This window comes from Lactuca sativa, chromosome 4, assembly GCF_002870075.4.
Source record: "Lactuca sativa cultivar Salinas chromosome 4, Lsat_Salinas_v11, whole genome shotgun sequence".
Lineage (NCBI taxonomy): Eukaryota > Viridiplantae > Streptophyta > Magnoliopsida > Asterales > Asteraceae > Lactuca > Lactuca sativa.
The window spans coordinates 406,781,800-406,795,849 of record NC_056626.2 but is presented as its reverse complement, the minus strand read 5'-3'; the positions used below and the strand labels follow the sequence as shown (position 1 = coordinate 406,795,849).

Genomic DNA, 14,050 nt, shown 5'->3' with positions numbered 1-14,050 from the left:
TTGATCATGGTCATCCAACTTGTGTTGGAGACTGATGTGGTCGATCCTGCATATGATATAGTCTTGTCTGAGTTGCTCCTTCAACCGTTGCATTTCAGATTGGTTTTCTGAATCTTCTGACCACAATCACATAAGCTTAAGTAGAGCACATTGTAGTTGATGTCTTCACTAGAATTTAAATAGTTGGGTGAAGGTGATGGAGCCAACATTGTTGTTTTTTAAGGGTTCTTCGAGATGATTGTTTGCCCGAATATGGTAAACAAATTTGAGGGTTGTTTTACTTTAAACCCCACATGGGTGTGTCCCCTTTTAATTCGAGACCTGTTGTGCTTGAGACTCAATCAAGTCGACAATGTAAGGTTGGTGGGGTATTGGTGGAAATTAAAGGCAGTAATTACTATTTGCATTTGTGTCATCGAGTCAACTCAGTATTGACTCAACAGGTTCATTCACCTGCTTACTTGGCAAGTAACGAGGTAGGTTAACCTGCTAAAATAGATAACATGACTTTTCCAATCGGTAAAACACAAATATATGTCCTTAATATGCAAAAAATAGTTACGATGGACTATTTAAACCATTATACGTAACATTGTTTTATCCTAAACCCTAAAACATATCACCGAATCAATACGAACGAGCTGCACTGTGAGACCAAATTTATCTGCTTCAAAAACTATTTTTTTTTTCTACGTCAAAATGTAAAACAAATAAACAACGCCGTACCAAGATTGTTAAGCCTTGTTCATTTTGACCCAAAATTAATCAATTTCGTTAAAATAATTTTGTTTCTCTAATACTTAATTATATATTACTTGGTCAAAGGGTTTTCTTTTCCACGCATACTAAAATAGAGAAGGGTTGACTCTACAGTCATATTATTTTGCAGCCTCACAAACACCGCCTCCTTTCTTCTTCACCATCAACTCTCCACAGTGAATTGGCTCCCATCCTACGATAGTTAGGAGTTCTATTGCATCATCCAATCTCGATTAATGGACGAGGGCATCAAAGAGAAGTTCTTTTCGGATTTGAGATGCCTCTTTGATCAGAAACCGGAGGTTGATAGTCTTATTCAGGGTTTCGAAAATGTAGGGCTCAAAGGGAAACAAATCGATACTTCTTCAGAAGACATGGAGGATTTGAGCTCTGATGGTGATTTTAGTATCAGCAATCGTGACATGCAACATCCGATCCGACCCGATGCCGAAAACTGCTCGTTTTTCGTTCGAACTGGGACATGCAGGTTCGGGCGGATGTGCAGGTTCAATCACCCTGTTTCGACGAAAATCTATGTATGCACTCTCGCTTCCTCCCCTTTCCCCTTCATTCTGAGATAATGTTCTAATTTCTTACACGGAATTTGATAGCTCATGCTTTCCTGGTCTATATTTCGAAAGGGCTTTTGTTATATTCAAGTCTTTTGTTGTTGCGAGTTGATTTTTGTTTGCTTTGTTTATGTGTTGTTCGTGTGAAGGTTGATCGGGGAAAAAGCAACATATTTGGTGCTGGAAGTTCATCTAAAAGTTTGAGTCGGATTCCATGCAAGGTACATTTGATTACATACTCTCTTTCATAGATTCGTCCATTCATGTTTGTTTTCTCAGCTTAATGAGTTAAATGAGGTGAATTTGGTTATACTCTCTCAAAAAATTAAGGGATTTGGCCAATTAAGGGTAAATACAGGAAAATATAGAGCAACAAGTTTTACTAATAGATAAAGGCTGGCATGTTTAGATTGCTTATGACTTTTATGAATTAGGTTACAGTATGATGAGATCTACCTAGCAGCAGATAGGAAAAAGAAGAAAAGTGTTTGTAGGATAGTGTCCATGTCCACTGTATGTCTTGGGTAGCAAGAGGCATGTGAGTCTCATGACCCAATAGGAAGTCTCCATGTCACTGTTTATGGCTCCACATCTCATTAGTAGGGCTAGTTTGGGAACTGCAGAGCAAATTAATGTGCCTAATGGACCTACAAACTTGTATTGCTAGTATCTGCTTCTTGCTTTATTGATATAATCTTCTTTCACTGTTGTGTATCCATACTGTATTTACATGCTTACCCAACTATGTTGCAGTTTTACCAAATTGGTCATTGCAAATATGGAGAATCTTGCAGATTCAATCACTCCAAATCTGAGCCTGAAAACTCTCTCCCGCGCCTTAACGTGCTTGGTTTTCCAGAAAGATTGGTAATTACTAATTTAGCCTTGTATAGCTTTTCATATAGATGAATTGGTTGAATAATGTTTTTAATTAAAGCATATTATCTTGTTGACCAGGGCTGTGAAAACTGTTCATTCTACATGCGTACTGGTGTCTGTGGTTATGGTGCATCCTGTAAATTTCACCACCCTCCACCTATCTTCTTTACTGTTGAATCCATGGATAGCCAGAATGAAGCTTCAGAAATCAATGAAGGTGATGCAGGACATGTGGTTCCTCATTTCTCACAATCAACTAATTCACATGTGCGTGTGCTAAAATTCGGCAGTTTCCCAAGTGTAACCAGTGGGAATCTGGTATGTCCATATAACCAATATCTTAGTATTGATTTCAAGAAGAAGCTATGATATTATGTGAATAAATTCATACTGTCTATCTGTTTGTGAATACAGGAAAAGAATCAGCACCCAGTGACAGATGGATCATCCACCTCAGAATCTCCTTCTGGTGGCAAGACCAAGTAGAATGGGCAAATTACATTTACAGGGATGGTTTCTTTTCTTAACTCTAAACTAATAATCTCTTAGAATATCTCTCAAGTTTATAACTTAATATGTCATATTTGAAAAAGAATGCAGTCTTTTTCAGCAACTAGAAACTTTTCTTTCATCTTTCTTCTTTGATACCATGATGCATATGGTTGACTTTACAGTTACACCTTACTTGTTCTGAGTCATGTTTGACCAAACCAATTCAGGGGTTGACTCTGTATGGTATGTTGGATCTTTTTCATGGTGATGTTTCCTTGTTTACCTTAGATTTCAAAGGTGCATGAGCGCCTTGGTTTTGGTTTCTTCCAATATATTTGAATTTTGAACTGATGGAGTGTGTGCTACAGTTTTACAAGTACACATTAAACATACAACTGGTAGCGTTGTGTTAAGTGTCACTGATATTTTAAGAGCATGTTTAGACAACATCAACTTTAAGCTCTTAATCCTTTAGCTTTGTTGCTATGATATTCTTAGGTAGTGTCCATTGCAATTTGCAATTTGCAATGAAAAAAGTTGTTTGTTTTTGGAATGGACCATCACTAAACCAAATCTGATTCCTTCAATTTTGTTGATTTTCATTCCTTAGGCAGAAGGGGATGTTTTTCTATCATTCATTCCATCACGGAAAATTGTAATATAACCCATTTTTAGTTATAAAGTTTTTAATAACACAATACTATTATTTTATAAAATTAAGGGGCTGTTTGATAACCTCTGAATGGAACCGTTGGCCTCTGAATCGGTCAGCATTTATAGTGCCGTTTGATACAACCTCTTAATGGCGGCATCTGAACGGTTTAGTAACCCTATCTTCTCTCAACCATTACGAGGTTGGAATCCATTTAGCACTAAATGATTTTTTTGTTACATTCTTATTTGGGTTTTAATGAGCTTTTATGAACTTTAGCTTTATAGTATCGTAAATAATAAATCCTATAATTATAACTAAATATATAGAATGTGAAGATTTATTCCCTTCCTACGGATGGATGAAATATGATCATGGAATCATTCGATTGCCTTTTTCTTATTCCATTCATTTGGCCATTCCATCCCATCAAACAAAACCCTTACATTACAATTGAAAACACCAAAATGTATTTATATAATCCATAGTGGTTCATAAAATAACAAGTGCTTTTCTTTTAATTCCTTCCGATATTGAATTTTATAAAATAAATGTACAAAATAGCAAGTATATTTTTCAATTGAGTTTATAATCTTGGTAGAGGCGGCAATATGGGGAAATTTATATAAATAGTTAGTATGTTAAATAAGATAAAAGAAACTATATTGTTACAATAATAACTGGAGTATTATTTTTAATAAAGCAATCTAGGAGATTGTATGCATTATGGAAAACACTTGGGGGCAACTCACGACCCGTTTCCTTTTAGCCAGTTTTTTTTTTTTTTAAATTAAACCCATAAGATTTAGACCCGTTATAGATATAAAACATAACCTAAAGAACATATTCATAAGTAAATAAGTTGATATTTCCACTTTTAAATCTTGGTTTAACGAGATATTCATTAACCAATTTAATTTAACATGTCCGAATAAACTAATGCCATTAGTTTGCTCTTGTTTATGCATTTTTTTTGTCTAAATTTACATGAATAGTTAGTTTGTGCCATACCCATAATCAACTCTTATTAGGGGGGTTATTACTTATTATGCAGCTTACAGATCTGCATTCCACTTTGGGAGTGAAATGAAGCAAATACTAGTAGTAACTAACTGCTCATGCAATTTTATTCTTGCTGAATATGATAGATCGTTGACTTGGCCCATGATTAATTAAAAATATTTGACTATCGATCGATTTCGGAAACGGCCTTAAATACGCACAAAGTAAAGAAAACGTGTTGAACACAATCAAAGTCGTTAATTACACTTAATGATTAATAATAAGGTGCACATAGGTAAAATAAGTTACCAAAAAAGGATATGTTGCCCTAAATGAAAAGTATTGCAGTTTCTTGCCATAGAGGGAGTGGAGTATATTTGAAATGAATCTCCGAACACGTCATTATATTTTTATAAATTTGATGTTATCTTCTTTTTAGACATTGTTAATATAGTACTAAAAGCTTATGTTATTTATGAGTGAAGGAATTTGAAGCCGACTTTTAATCAGGACCTTGAAAGAACAGACTCAGAAGTTTATTAAATTATTTATGTGTGCTTGCTTACTCTTGTAACATCTTTACTTTCAGTTTTATTGCTAACATATGTTTTTTTTTTTTTTTTTTGCACTACTATATAATATATATAGTAGGCTGACATATCATATGTAGGAGATCATCTGGTGCATGCTTGCGTTTTTCCTATGCTAGAGGTCTTCAATGGAAGCAATCCATCTACACCTGTGTAACAGGTAGACACATGATTGATTTTGGAAGATAATAATTCGGATGATTTTTAAGGAAATCCATCTAAGAGTTTGGGTGTATCTTTGGATGTGTAATCAAGGTAAACCTCATGTTTCAGCTTTATTTTTCAAAGTTAGGGTTTCGGTGATTATTGATATAATACAATGATATAGGATGTTTTATATATATAAAATTTATGTTGGTTAGTTATGAAGGAATATTCTCCACTGTTGGGTGGGTGTGTTTGGCAAATTAGGGTTTCAACAATGAGCTTAAAATGGTGTTTTGGGTGGGTGTATTGAACCTTTATTATTAGTAATAATATTTATTTGATTTGGCAAAAAAAAAATTGGCTTTTGATGATTTCCATAGTTGTTGGGAATCAAGTTTAACACGTGATTTGTGAAAATGGAATATACCTCAAAATGAGATTTACATAATGGTACGTGAAGTTAGTATTTTATTGTGGATTAAAGTCTTTTTAATTATTTTAACATAAGGTTTCAGGGTTCAAGGGCACAAGTTGATTTATGAACTTTCAGTTGGTATTTTTTTTTTTTAATGTTTCCAAACATTTGAAGGAATATGCTCTTGGCATATGGTTTAACAATTAGTATTATTGATTTGTTTTCCAAGAAAACAATGTATTTAACCTACATGAGTTGCTTTATTTAAGCACAATGGTTCATTGTTTTGAAAAGAGTTGCATGCATTCACTATGTTAGGTTAAAAGGGCATGACTGCATGATTTGGATCTTGGCATGTTAGGTATCTACAAGTAGAATTATAACTAAAATTTCTCATTCTTATTGCAGTTTCATCAAACAGTTGGTTGTTGCAGGAATGAGAACACTGGATTGCTATATAACATTTTATATTTTCTTGTATCATCTCATAATGTTTTGTATCTTTTCATTCAGTTTTATGTTGTTTTATATCAAAAGCTTTAGTATTATTTCGGATGGAGTTTTATGCTATCATTTCATATCATATAACATGTCAAGCTAAAAAGGTTTCTGTAAAGACAAAGTATTAATATAAAGGACTATTAGATTTGAATTTTATGAATTTAATTATGAACAACATTTTTGCTGGTTTATAACATTTACTCGCTAGTCATTATCTTTTAAAATATATAGTGTAATATAATCCAATCATAAGCGTTGCATGGGTAGGGAGTTGAATTATAACCAATTAGTTTTTAGGATACCAAAAGCTAGTTCCATGTCCTTGTTAATTCTTGTGTTGCCATGAACTTTTTTCGTTTTTCCTTGTTTGGATAGGTAAATATTTCCCCAAAAGTATCTCATTGGAAAGATAATGCTTATGCGTGTAGTGTACTCTCTTAACCCTCCTGAAAGGGACACATGCTTAGGCGTGTAGTGTACTCTCTTACCCCTCCTGAAATGGACACTTGAGGCATGTCCATATAATGTTTCGTTGAATAAGGGCGATTGATTGAGGATGTTGATAATGTTGTTGGAATTGACAATATTAAAGAATGCATACAAAAAGTATAAATCTTGTGATGCTACCGTTTCAAGCATAATGATCGGCTACTCGTGATCACCCCTTTATGTATTGAACTTGTCATGTTGTTAGGCAATTCCTCCGAGCCTAATGTGTAAAATCATTGTTGCCTAACATTCTAGGAAATCAATGTTTGGATTCATGTGTCTATGTACAAAAGTTAGATGTCATTGACAGTCGATTTATACAAATATTCATGTCCATATAATTGAATACGACATGCATAAAACTTTTCGAGACTTTCATGTAAAATTATTTCGGACATATTTAAGTACTCATCATGCACACTTGGATCTGTACCACATGCTAGTTAACGTATTGCAGATATCTCTTTTTGTAATAAAATAAAACCCATTTTGTCTCTCGCATCGTAGGATAATCTAAAAAATTAAAATTCTCGTGCCATATCATAAAAACAAGTTACTCAAAATTTTTAAATTGATTTTATAAAAATCTAAAAGGAAATTAAATAAACTAACCATAATGTGATGTATATTAAAAAAAAATAACCAAAAGAGATAAAATAACAAACAAGTGTGGAATGGTGGAATTAAATATTTCAACAACAAAAAATATTTTTTCTTATGGAAAATACATTTCGAATTTACGTTCCAGATTCTGGATTTCGGATTGAAATTCCAAAGTTCAAAAAAAAATGGAGTTTTTTAGAACAAGTTTGAAATCTGATGAATAATTTTGGAATTTCGAGAAAAGATTTAGTGTTTTTTTACTAAAGCCTAACAAACAGTTAACAAAATAGTAAATATAAAGTGTAAAGGATATTAGAGTTTAAAATTAAAAATTTGGTTGATAAGGGCTTCCCGTATACATGCAATGAGGCCGGTCGTGGTTGTGCTGGCCACGAACAACGGTCGTGCACACCACCTGTTGTTTCGTGGTTGACCGTTTCCATGATGGATCGTGTTCGGAATAACGAATGCAAACGCCCCATGAGATCGCAACCCACTTTGACCAAATGTATATAGCCGTTCAACGGCTAGTTTATTTTAAAAAAAATTAAACAAAAATTTAACCAATTTATTTACCTATAAATACCACACTTTTACCCCTTACTTCTTACACCATTCTTTTCTTTCTCTATGCAAAAAATACACACTACATCTTCACAACCAAAAACCATGGATCACAACCAAAATACCCCTCCAAACTATAGAAATCGCAAATACAATAACGTTTTTGCGTTGGATACAACCCCTTGTCAATTCCCGACTATGGAATCACCTCAAGGCGGTTTTGTAAATTTGATTCAAACCGGTTCCTCTATCCAACAAACACCACTTTTCCAACAACAATATCAACATTTTCTGACCTTCCAACAACAACAAAACCAACACCAGTACCAACAAATTCCAACAGTTCCAACAACTCTAATAACAAGCGTCACAACCACAAAAACCACCACTTTTTGCGGATTTTGTTTCGGAAACACAACCTTCACCGTCACCTCAACAAAAAAAGAAAATATGAAAAAAAATCGGGCCGACCCACCACCACCCAAGAAAAGGTCCCATGGGCAAAAGACGAAGAATAAAAGTTAGCGGAGACATGGGTGTCGGCTTACCAAGACCCAATTTTAGGAGATAGTCAACCTTACGGTAGCTTTTGGAAGAAAGTTTGATCAATTTTCTACGAGTTAATGAAAAGTGAAACTCGAAATGCCGATCAAATTACGTCGAAATGGCGCGATTTTCGATTAAAATGCACTGAATTTGGAGGAATCTACAACAACCTCCTAAACATACGCAAATGCGGCTCGAACAATTTTGATGTTTTCAAGGCGGCCATGGATCAATTTGAAAAAAACAACTCCAACACGCAAAAGTTTTCCGTATATGAAATCGTATATGAAAATCTTGAAAATGAAAGCGGACGACCTCGATGGCGAAGACTTGGAGCTTTTTCTCGAGATGAAAGAGTCGGTTCGATCCCGACTTAGTTGTAGGGGTAGTTTATTTTATTTATGCTTGGTATTTTTAGGTTTTTTTAATGTTTTTTTTTATTTTTTTATTTTTTTTATTTTAAGTAATGTAATTTTTATTTTTAATGTAATTTTTATTTAATATAATTTGATATTTTAATTTAATGGAAAACTAGTATTAAAAAAATAATTTTATTGTATTTTTGAATTAAAAGAAATGAGGTGGAGTGGTGTGTTAGTGGTAGGTATCCCATGTTAGTGGTGGGTGAATGTGGTGCTGATGTGGCACCCACCACATATGTGGTAGGGGTGAGCATTTGGACCGGACCGACTCTTGAACCAGACCGGTTACAAAGAATATTGTGGACCGTGGACCAAACCGGATTAGTCGTGTCCAAGTCCGCGTCCGTGTACGGGGTTTCCGGTTCTTGGACTCGTCTAGACCGATAACAAACTCTAAATTACACGTTGGAAAAAACCGTATATCAATCCGACTTAAAACGAATGAGATATGCTTGTTTAAAAATTTAACTTTTTTTTTTTATAAATAAGCAGGTCCGACCGGTTTTTACCCAGAACCGGCCGAACTGGACCGGTAAAAAAACTGGACCGGACCGCCCTCAATTCCTAGACCCGAGAATCGGCCCGGTGGTCCAAAAAACGGTCTGGTCCACGTCCAAATACTCATCCCTAATGTGTGGTTTGTGATGAGTATAACAGATGGTCTAGCAGTATATTACAAAATTCGAAATAAAGATTTTGAACATAAATAGACATTTCTTTGAAAAGAAATAATAAATAAACAAATTTAAAGCATTTGAAAGAAATTTATCATTTTTCAAAATAGAAAATAATTATAATAATCTTTTTTTTCTAAGTTTTGTACAAAATAGCTCAGAAATAAAAAATGTTTTAAATAACCACAATTTTTGCTTCTACATCTACGAAAATAAACAAAAAAACCGCAAGCCACAGTTTTTTTCTTGGATGTGGCCTACTAAAATTGAGGCTATTTTAGGTATTTTTCATTTTTTTAATATTTTATAAAAAAAAAAACCTTAAAATAAGGCTATTATGGCAATTTTTTTCTTTTCAAAAACCTAAAAAAATTACTTATTCTCTTTAAAAAATGAATTTCCCAAATCTAAAATATAAAATTTTGTGTAAAGTTCACTGCCAAAAATTGCGACATCGACTTTCAGCCGTCAGATTACTGACACTTGTTCAATTACGATAATACCCTTTGAGTGCCACCTTTATTACAAAAACCTCCATCTAAAAAACCAGCCCACCCAAGTAGAAGGTATAGCCTGATCGTGTTCTGTACCTATCTTCCCCCAACAATGGCGACCAGTCTGGTCCGTCGAGCTCTCTCTAGGGTTCATTCGTCTCCGGCCGCGAAGCTTTTTCTCTCCAGAGCACATGCATCGGAGCCTCAAAATCAACAAGCGAAGCCAGTCGCCCAATCTTCACATAGTCTCAAGAACTTTCAAATCTACCGATGGAATCCTGACAATCCAGGAAAACCAGAGCTCCAAAACTACCAGATCGACCTTAAGGAGTGTGGTCCTATGGTCCTAGATGCACTGATTAAGATCAAGAACGAGATCGATCCTACCTTGACGTTCCGTCGGTCGTGCCGTGAAGGAATCTGCGGTTCCTGTGCTATGAACATCGACGGATGTAACGGACTTGCTTGTTTGACGAAGATTCCGTCGGGAGATGCGACGATGATTACGCCTTTGCCGCATATGTTTGTGATTAAGGATCTGGTGGTGGATATGACGAATTTCTACAATCAATATAAGAGTATTGAGCCGTGGTTGAAGAGAAAGTCTCCGGCACCGGTTGGTTGGGTAGGGAAAGAGATTTATCAGAGCAAGGATGATAGGGCGAAGCTCGATGGGATGTATGAATGCATATTGTGTGCCTGCTGTAGCACATCATGCCCTAGCTATTGGTGGAACCCTGAGTCTTACCTTGGCCCCGCTGCTCTTCTTCACGCTAATCGGTATAATCTTCCACATCTCTATTCATATCTTTTGCATACAGTTAGTTAGTTGCCAATTACTTTAAACTTAAACTCCAGTTGTAATGATGTTAGATAGTTTGTGTTCTTCTTCATTGTTTTAGTTTAGATCCCATTTTCATTTCTGATTCTTTCAGTTGGATAATCCTAATATGGATTTCTTGTAAATCACATGCTTACTTCTGAATAGTATAGTAATCTGGGAAAGCTGCTGATGTGTTTAATCACCCAGGACCTCCATCAATGATTTTGATTTCAAATTTCATATCCAAAATCATCATCATGTTAAGCTAGTTAGGAGAATCCAAGATTTTTTGGCTGTCTTTCTGCAAAAAACAAAAACAGATCCACATGTTTGCTGATATAGCTTCTGTCACAATCTTTTGCATATGGTGTTCCATTGATACATTATGTAACTGTTGCAATGATTGTTTTAAATTTTAATCAGGTGGATCATGGATAGTCGAGATGAATATACACAGGAGCGTCTAGATGCAGTAAATGATGAATTCAAGTTGTATCGCTGCCATACAATTTTGAATTGTGCTCGTGCATGCCCTAAGGGGCTCAACCCTGGGAAGCAAATCCAGAACATCAAGAGTCTTGAAAGCTAAGTGCTTTTTTCCTTTTAAAATTTATAGGGAGAATGATGGTTGTTATCCCTATTTTAATTCTGGGATTATGTTAGAACATCTTTGTAAACCTTTTGTTTTGTTGGAAATAATTGGTGAACATGTTTGTACCTTGCCATGGATTCTGGTTTTAATATCCGAATCCTCTGATAAAGCCACTTTTTTTTTTTTTTTTTTTTACAAATTTGGTTGTCCTGAATCCTGATTGATCCAAACCAGAAAGAGAGGTGGTGTTTGGATGTGTGTCTTATTCTGGCTTTGGTTTTCAGATTGGGGCAAATTGCAGAAATAGCAACATGCCTCACTATTTTTTACCAAATAGACAATGTACATTATTTTACCCATAAGACCAATTTACATACATCTTTTACCCATAATAACAGCATACTTATAATTTTTTTTACTGATAATAGCAATAGCAATGTATAACCCATGACAACAATGTACTTGCATGTCTGTATCAATAATAGTAGCATACTTATAATTCATTACCCATTAATAACAACAAAATTTCGCTTTTTAACAAGAATAACAATATGTAATAAATAACTTTTTTTGTACAGAATAACAATATGGGTAGAAAATCTATAAGTTTCTTGCATATAAAAGTAAAGTTCATTGTCTGTATTGGTAGCTAGGGTGAAGACATTGTCATATTTTGAGAAATAGGCAAGGGACAAGGGGTTGCTTTAAGAAATTTGTTTGAGGTTTACAAGTACATCGATGTTATAACTACATTCAAAGATGTTTATTATTAAATTTCGTTTGAGATGTTTGTTAGAGAACTAGAGGTTATCGTGCTTTGTCTACAAGTGAACTAGAGATGTTTATTATTAATGTTTGTTTGAGGTTTACAGTTACATCGATCCTACTTTCAAAGAGCTAGGAGTTTGACTTTGACGTCGACATAATATTATTATTATTTTCTATGTCCGGATTTGATATTTTTAATGTCCAATACAAGTCAAGAGATGTGTTGAGGTCAGCACTTCCAACCCTTGTAATATCAAGACTCTTATCATGTGTTAGTATCATATTGCAATTGTAATGTTTGAAATTCTACATTACACATCGCATGAAATAATGCTACATAATCCTTAATTCAAGATTTGACTAGACTCTTTTTGCAACATATTAGAGTGTCAAGTTTGTCTCTTCTTCTCTTTATAGTTACAAGACTGGTTTTCTGAAGTGTCATTTCTCTTTGCATTTCCTGTTGATGGATATTGATAGGATGCTCTTAAGCCCTACCTTGCTTGATTATATATATATATATATATATATATATATATATATATATATATATATAAAGGTTCAAATGAGAACCAAAAAAGGTTAAGAACCTTAAGAATCTCTAATTTTAGATGTTTATAAAGGGTTTAGGGTTTAGGGTGTTTATAAAGGGTTTAGGGTTACCATAAACCCTTTATAAACATCAAAAGTTAGAGGTTCTTACGGTTCTTAACCTTTTTTGGTTCTCATTTGAACCACTCCCTATATATATATATATATATATATATATATATATATATATATATTGTGTAAGATAGCTTTTCCAAGAAAGATACATTCTAGTTTTATGTTCGCATGATAGTTTTCATTGTTTTTAGGATTCTTTTTTGTAAGTTTATAAAAAGGCCATTATGATATATTTTGTATTTATCACCCCCAACCCCAGTCGATATTTTTTTTCAAGAAAGAAACATGTAACTTTCTTCAGTGTAATCGAAATCCGTATATCGTCATGTGATTATGCTGCAAAGGTTTCCTCTCTACTTCTTCACTCTGTTTTATGATTTTATGTGATCCAACTATCCATTGTATTACAAGTGGTATAAAAGACATTCATTCTAAAACGCCAACTTAATTTATCACTAAACCCCACTAGGGTTCTTCTGTCGCCTTTCATAAACCTTGCAAAGTGTTCTTAATCGATCTTCTTATACTCGCTCATCCTAAACCCAAGTTGATTTTTTCCACTTGAACTTATTTAATTCCTAAATGACTTTTTCTCAAAAATACATGTTCCCTATAATCGATTCTCCTAAACCTTTTGTAAGGTTATAATAGATTTTCCCTATGGCTTCCATGTATCTTTAGCTTGTGGATCATGAAACCATGTTTTTTCTATGGCAACTTGGCAAGTGAAGATATGATCTCTATTGACTCAAGTTGACTATGATAATAATTTGGATTTGTTTGGAGGTAGAGCTCAAACTACTAGGATTGAAGATGAGAAAAGGAAGGATTAGAAAGCCTTAACTTAAATTCAGCTTCACCTACAGAACAATTTTGAAGGAAAAGATTGTTGTTGCAATATGGTTTAGGCTTGAATCTATTTTCATTAAGAAGAATCTCACAAACAAGATGCATTTGAAACAAAAGTTATTCCTTCATAAACTGCAAGAAGATGGAGATTTGTTTACCCACATATTTGAGCTCAAAGTAACCGTGTCTCACTTGGCTATTATGTAAATCAAATATGATGAGGAAAATCTATGATTAATTGATTGAGGTTCTCTTCCGAACTCTTATTCCAATCTTAGTGACATTATCTTCCATAGCTGTGATAGTCTTACTTAGAATGAAACAATGGAGCCTTGTACTCCAAGGAAAAAGATGAAACACATGGTTTCTTCAATGAGTCAAGAAGCTCTTAAGGTGAAGGTATGAGATTGATACAATGAAAAGGGTTCCCAAGGCAAGAAAAGGCGTTTTAAATTATTGGGTATATGCAAGACTTGCAAGCATTGAATGAAAAATAGTCACAAGATTTCACAGTGCTATACATTGCAAAATAAATAGGAAATAAAAGACTTAAA

General features: G+C 34.2%; 2 protein-coding genes across 2 annotated transcripts; both read left to right on the top strand.

Annotated features, from left to right (window-relative positions):
• Positions 1-867: 867 nt before the first annotated feature.
• Positions 868-6,157, top strand: LOC111883050 (zinc finger CCCH domain-containing protein 43). The gene is made up of 6 exons (XM_023879413.3): positions 868-1,295; positions 1,478-1,549; positions 2,082-2,195; positions 2,286-2,525; positions 2,622-5,198; positions 5,914-6,157. The coding sequence occupies exons 1-5, from the start codon at positions 996-998 to the stop codon at positions 2,691-2,693; spliced, it is 798 nt and encodes a 265-aa protein (XP_023735181.1). The 5' UTR covers positions 868-995; the 3' UTR covers positions 2,694-5,198; positions 5,914-6,157.
• A 3,702-nt stretch (positions 6,158-9,859) lies between these two features.
• Positions 9,860-11,346, top strand: LOC111883051 (succinate dehydrogenase [ubiquinone] iron-sulfur subunit 2, mitochondrial). Its single transcript, XM_023879414.3, has 2 exons — positions 9,860-10,578; positions 11,045-11,346. The coding sequence occupies exons 1-2, from the start codon at positions 9,911-9,913 to the stop codon at positions 11,208-11,210; spliced, it is 834 nt and encodes a 277-aa protein (XP_023735182.1). The 5' UTR covers positions 9,860-9,910; the 3' UTR covers positions 11,211-11,346.
• The last annotated feature ends 2,704 nt before the right edge of the window (positions 11,347-14,050 follow it).

What these genes read in the sequence shown, in the direction of transcription:
- LOC111883051 (XM_023879414.3), top strand. Translation starts at nt 9,911, where the DNA reads ATGGCGACCAGTCTGGTCCGTCGAGCTCTCTCTAGGGTTCATTCGTCT. An exon ending in GCTCTTCTTCACGCTAATCG is followed by an intron (nt 10,579 to 11,044) that starts GTATAATCTTCC and finishes AATTTTAATCAG; the next exon opens with GTGGATCATGGATAGTCGAG.
- LOC111883050 (XM_023879413.3), top strand. Translation starts at nt 996, where the DNA reads ATGGACGAGGGCATCAAAGAGAAGTTCTTTTCGGATTTGAGATGCCTC. An exon ending in TGAGTCGGATTCCATGCAAG is followed by an intron (nt 1,550 to 2,081) that starts GTACATTTGATT and finishes ACTATGTTGCAG; the next exon opens with TTTTACCAAATTGGTCATTG. An exon ending in TTGGTTTTCCAGAAAGATTG is followed by an intron (nt 2,196 to 2,285) that starts GTAATTACTAAT and finishes CTTGTTGACCAG; the next exon opens with GGCTGTGAAAACTGTTCATT.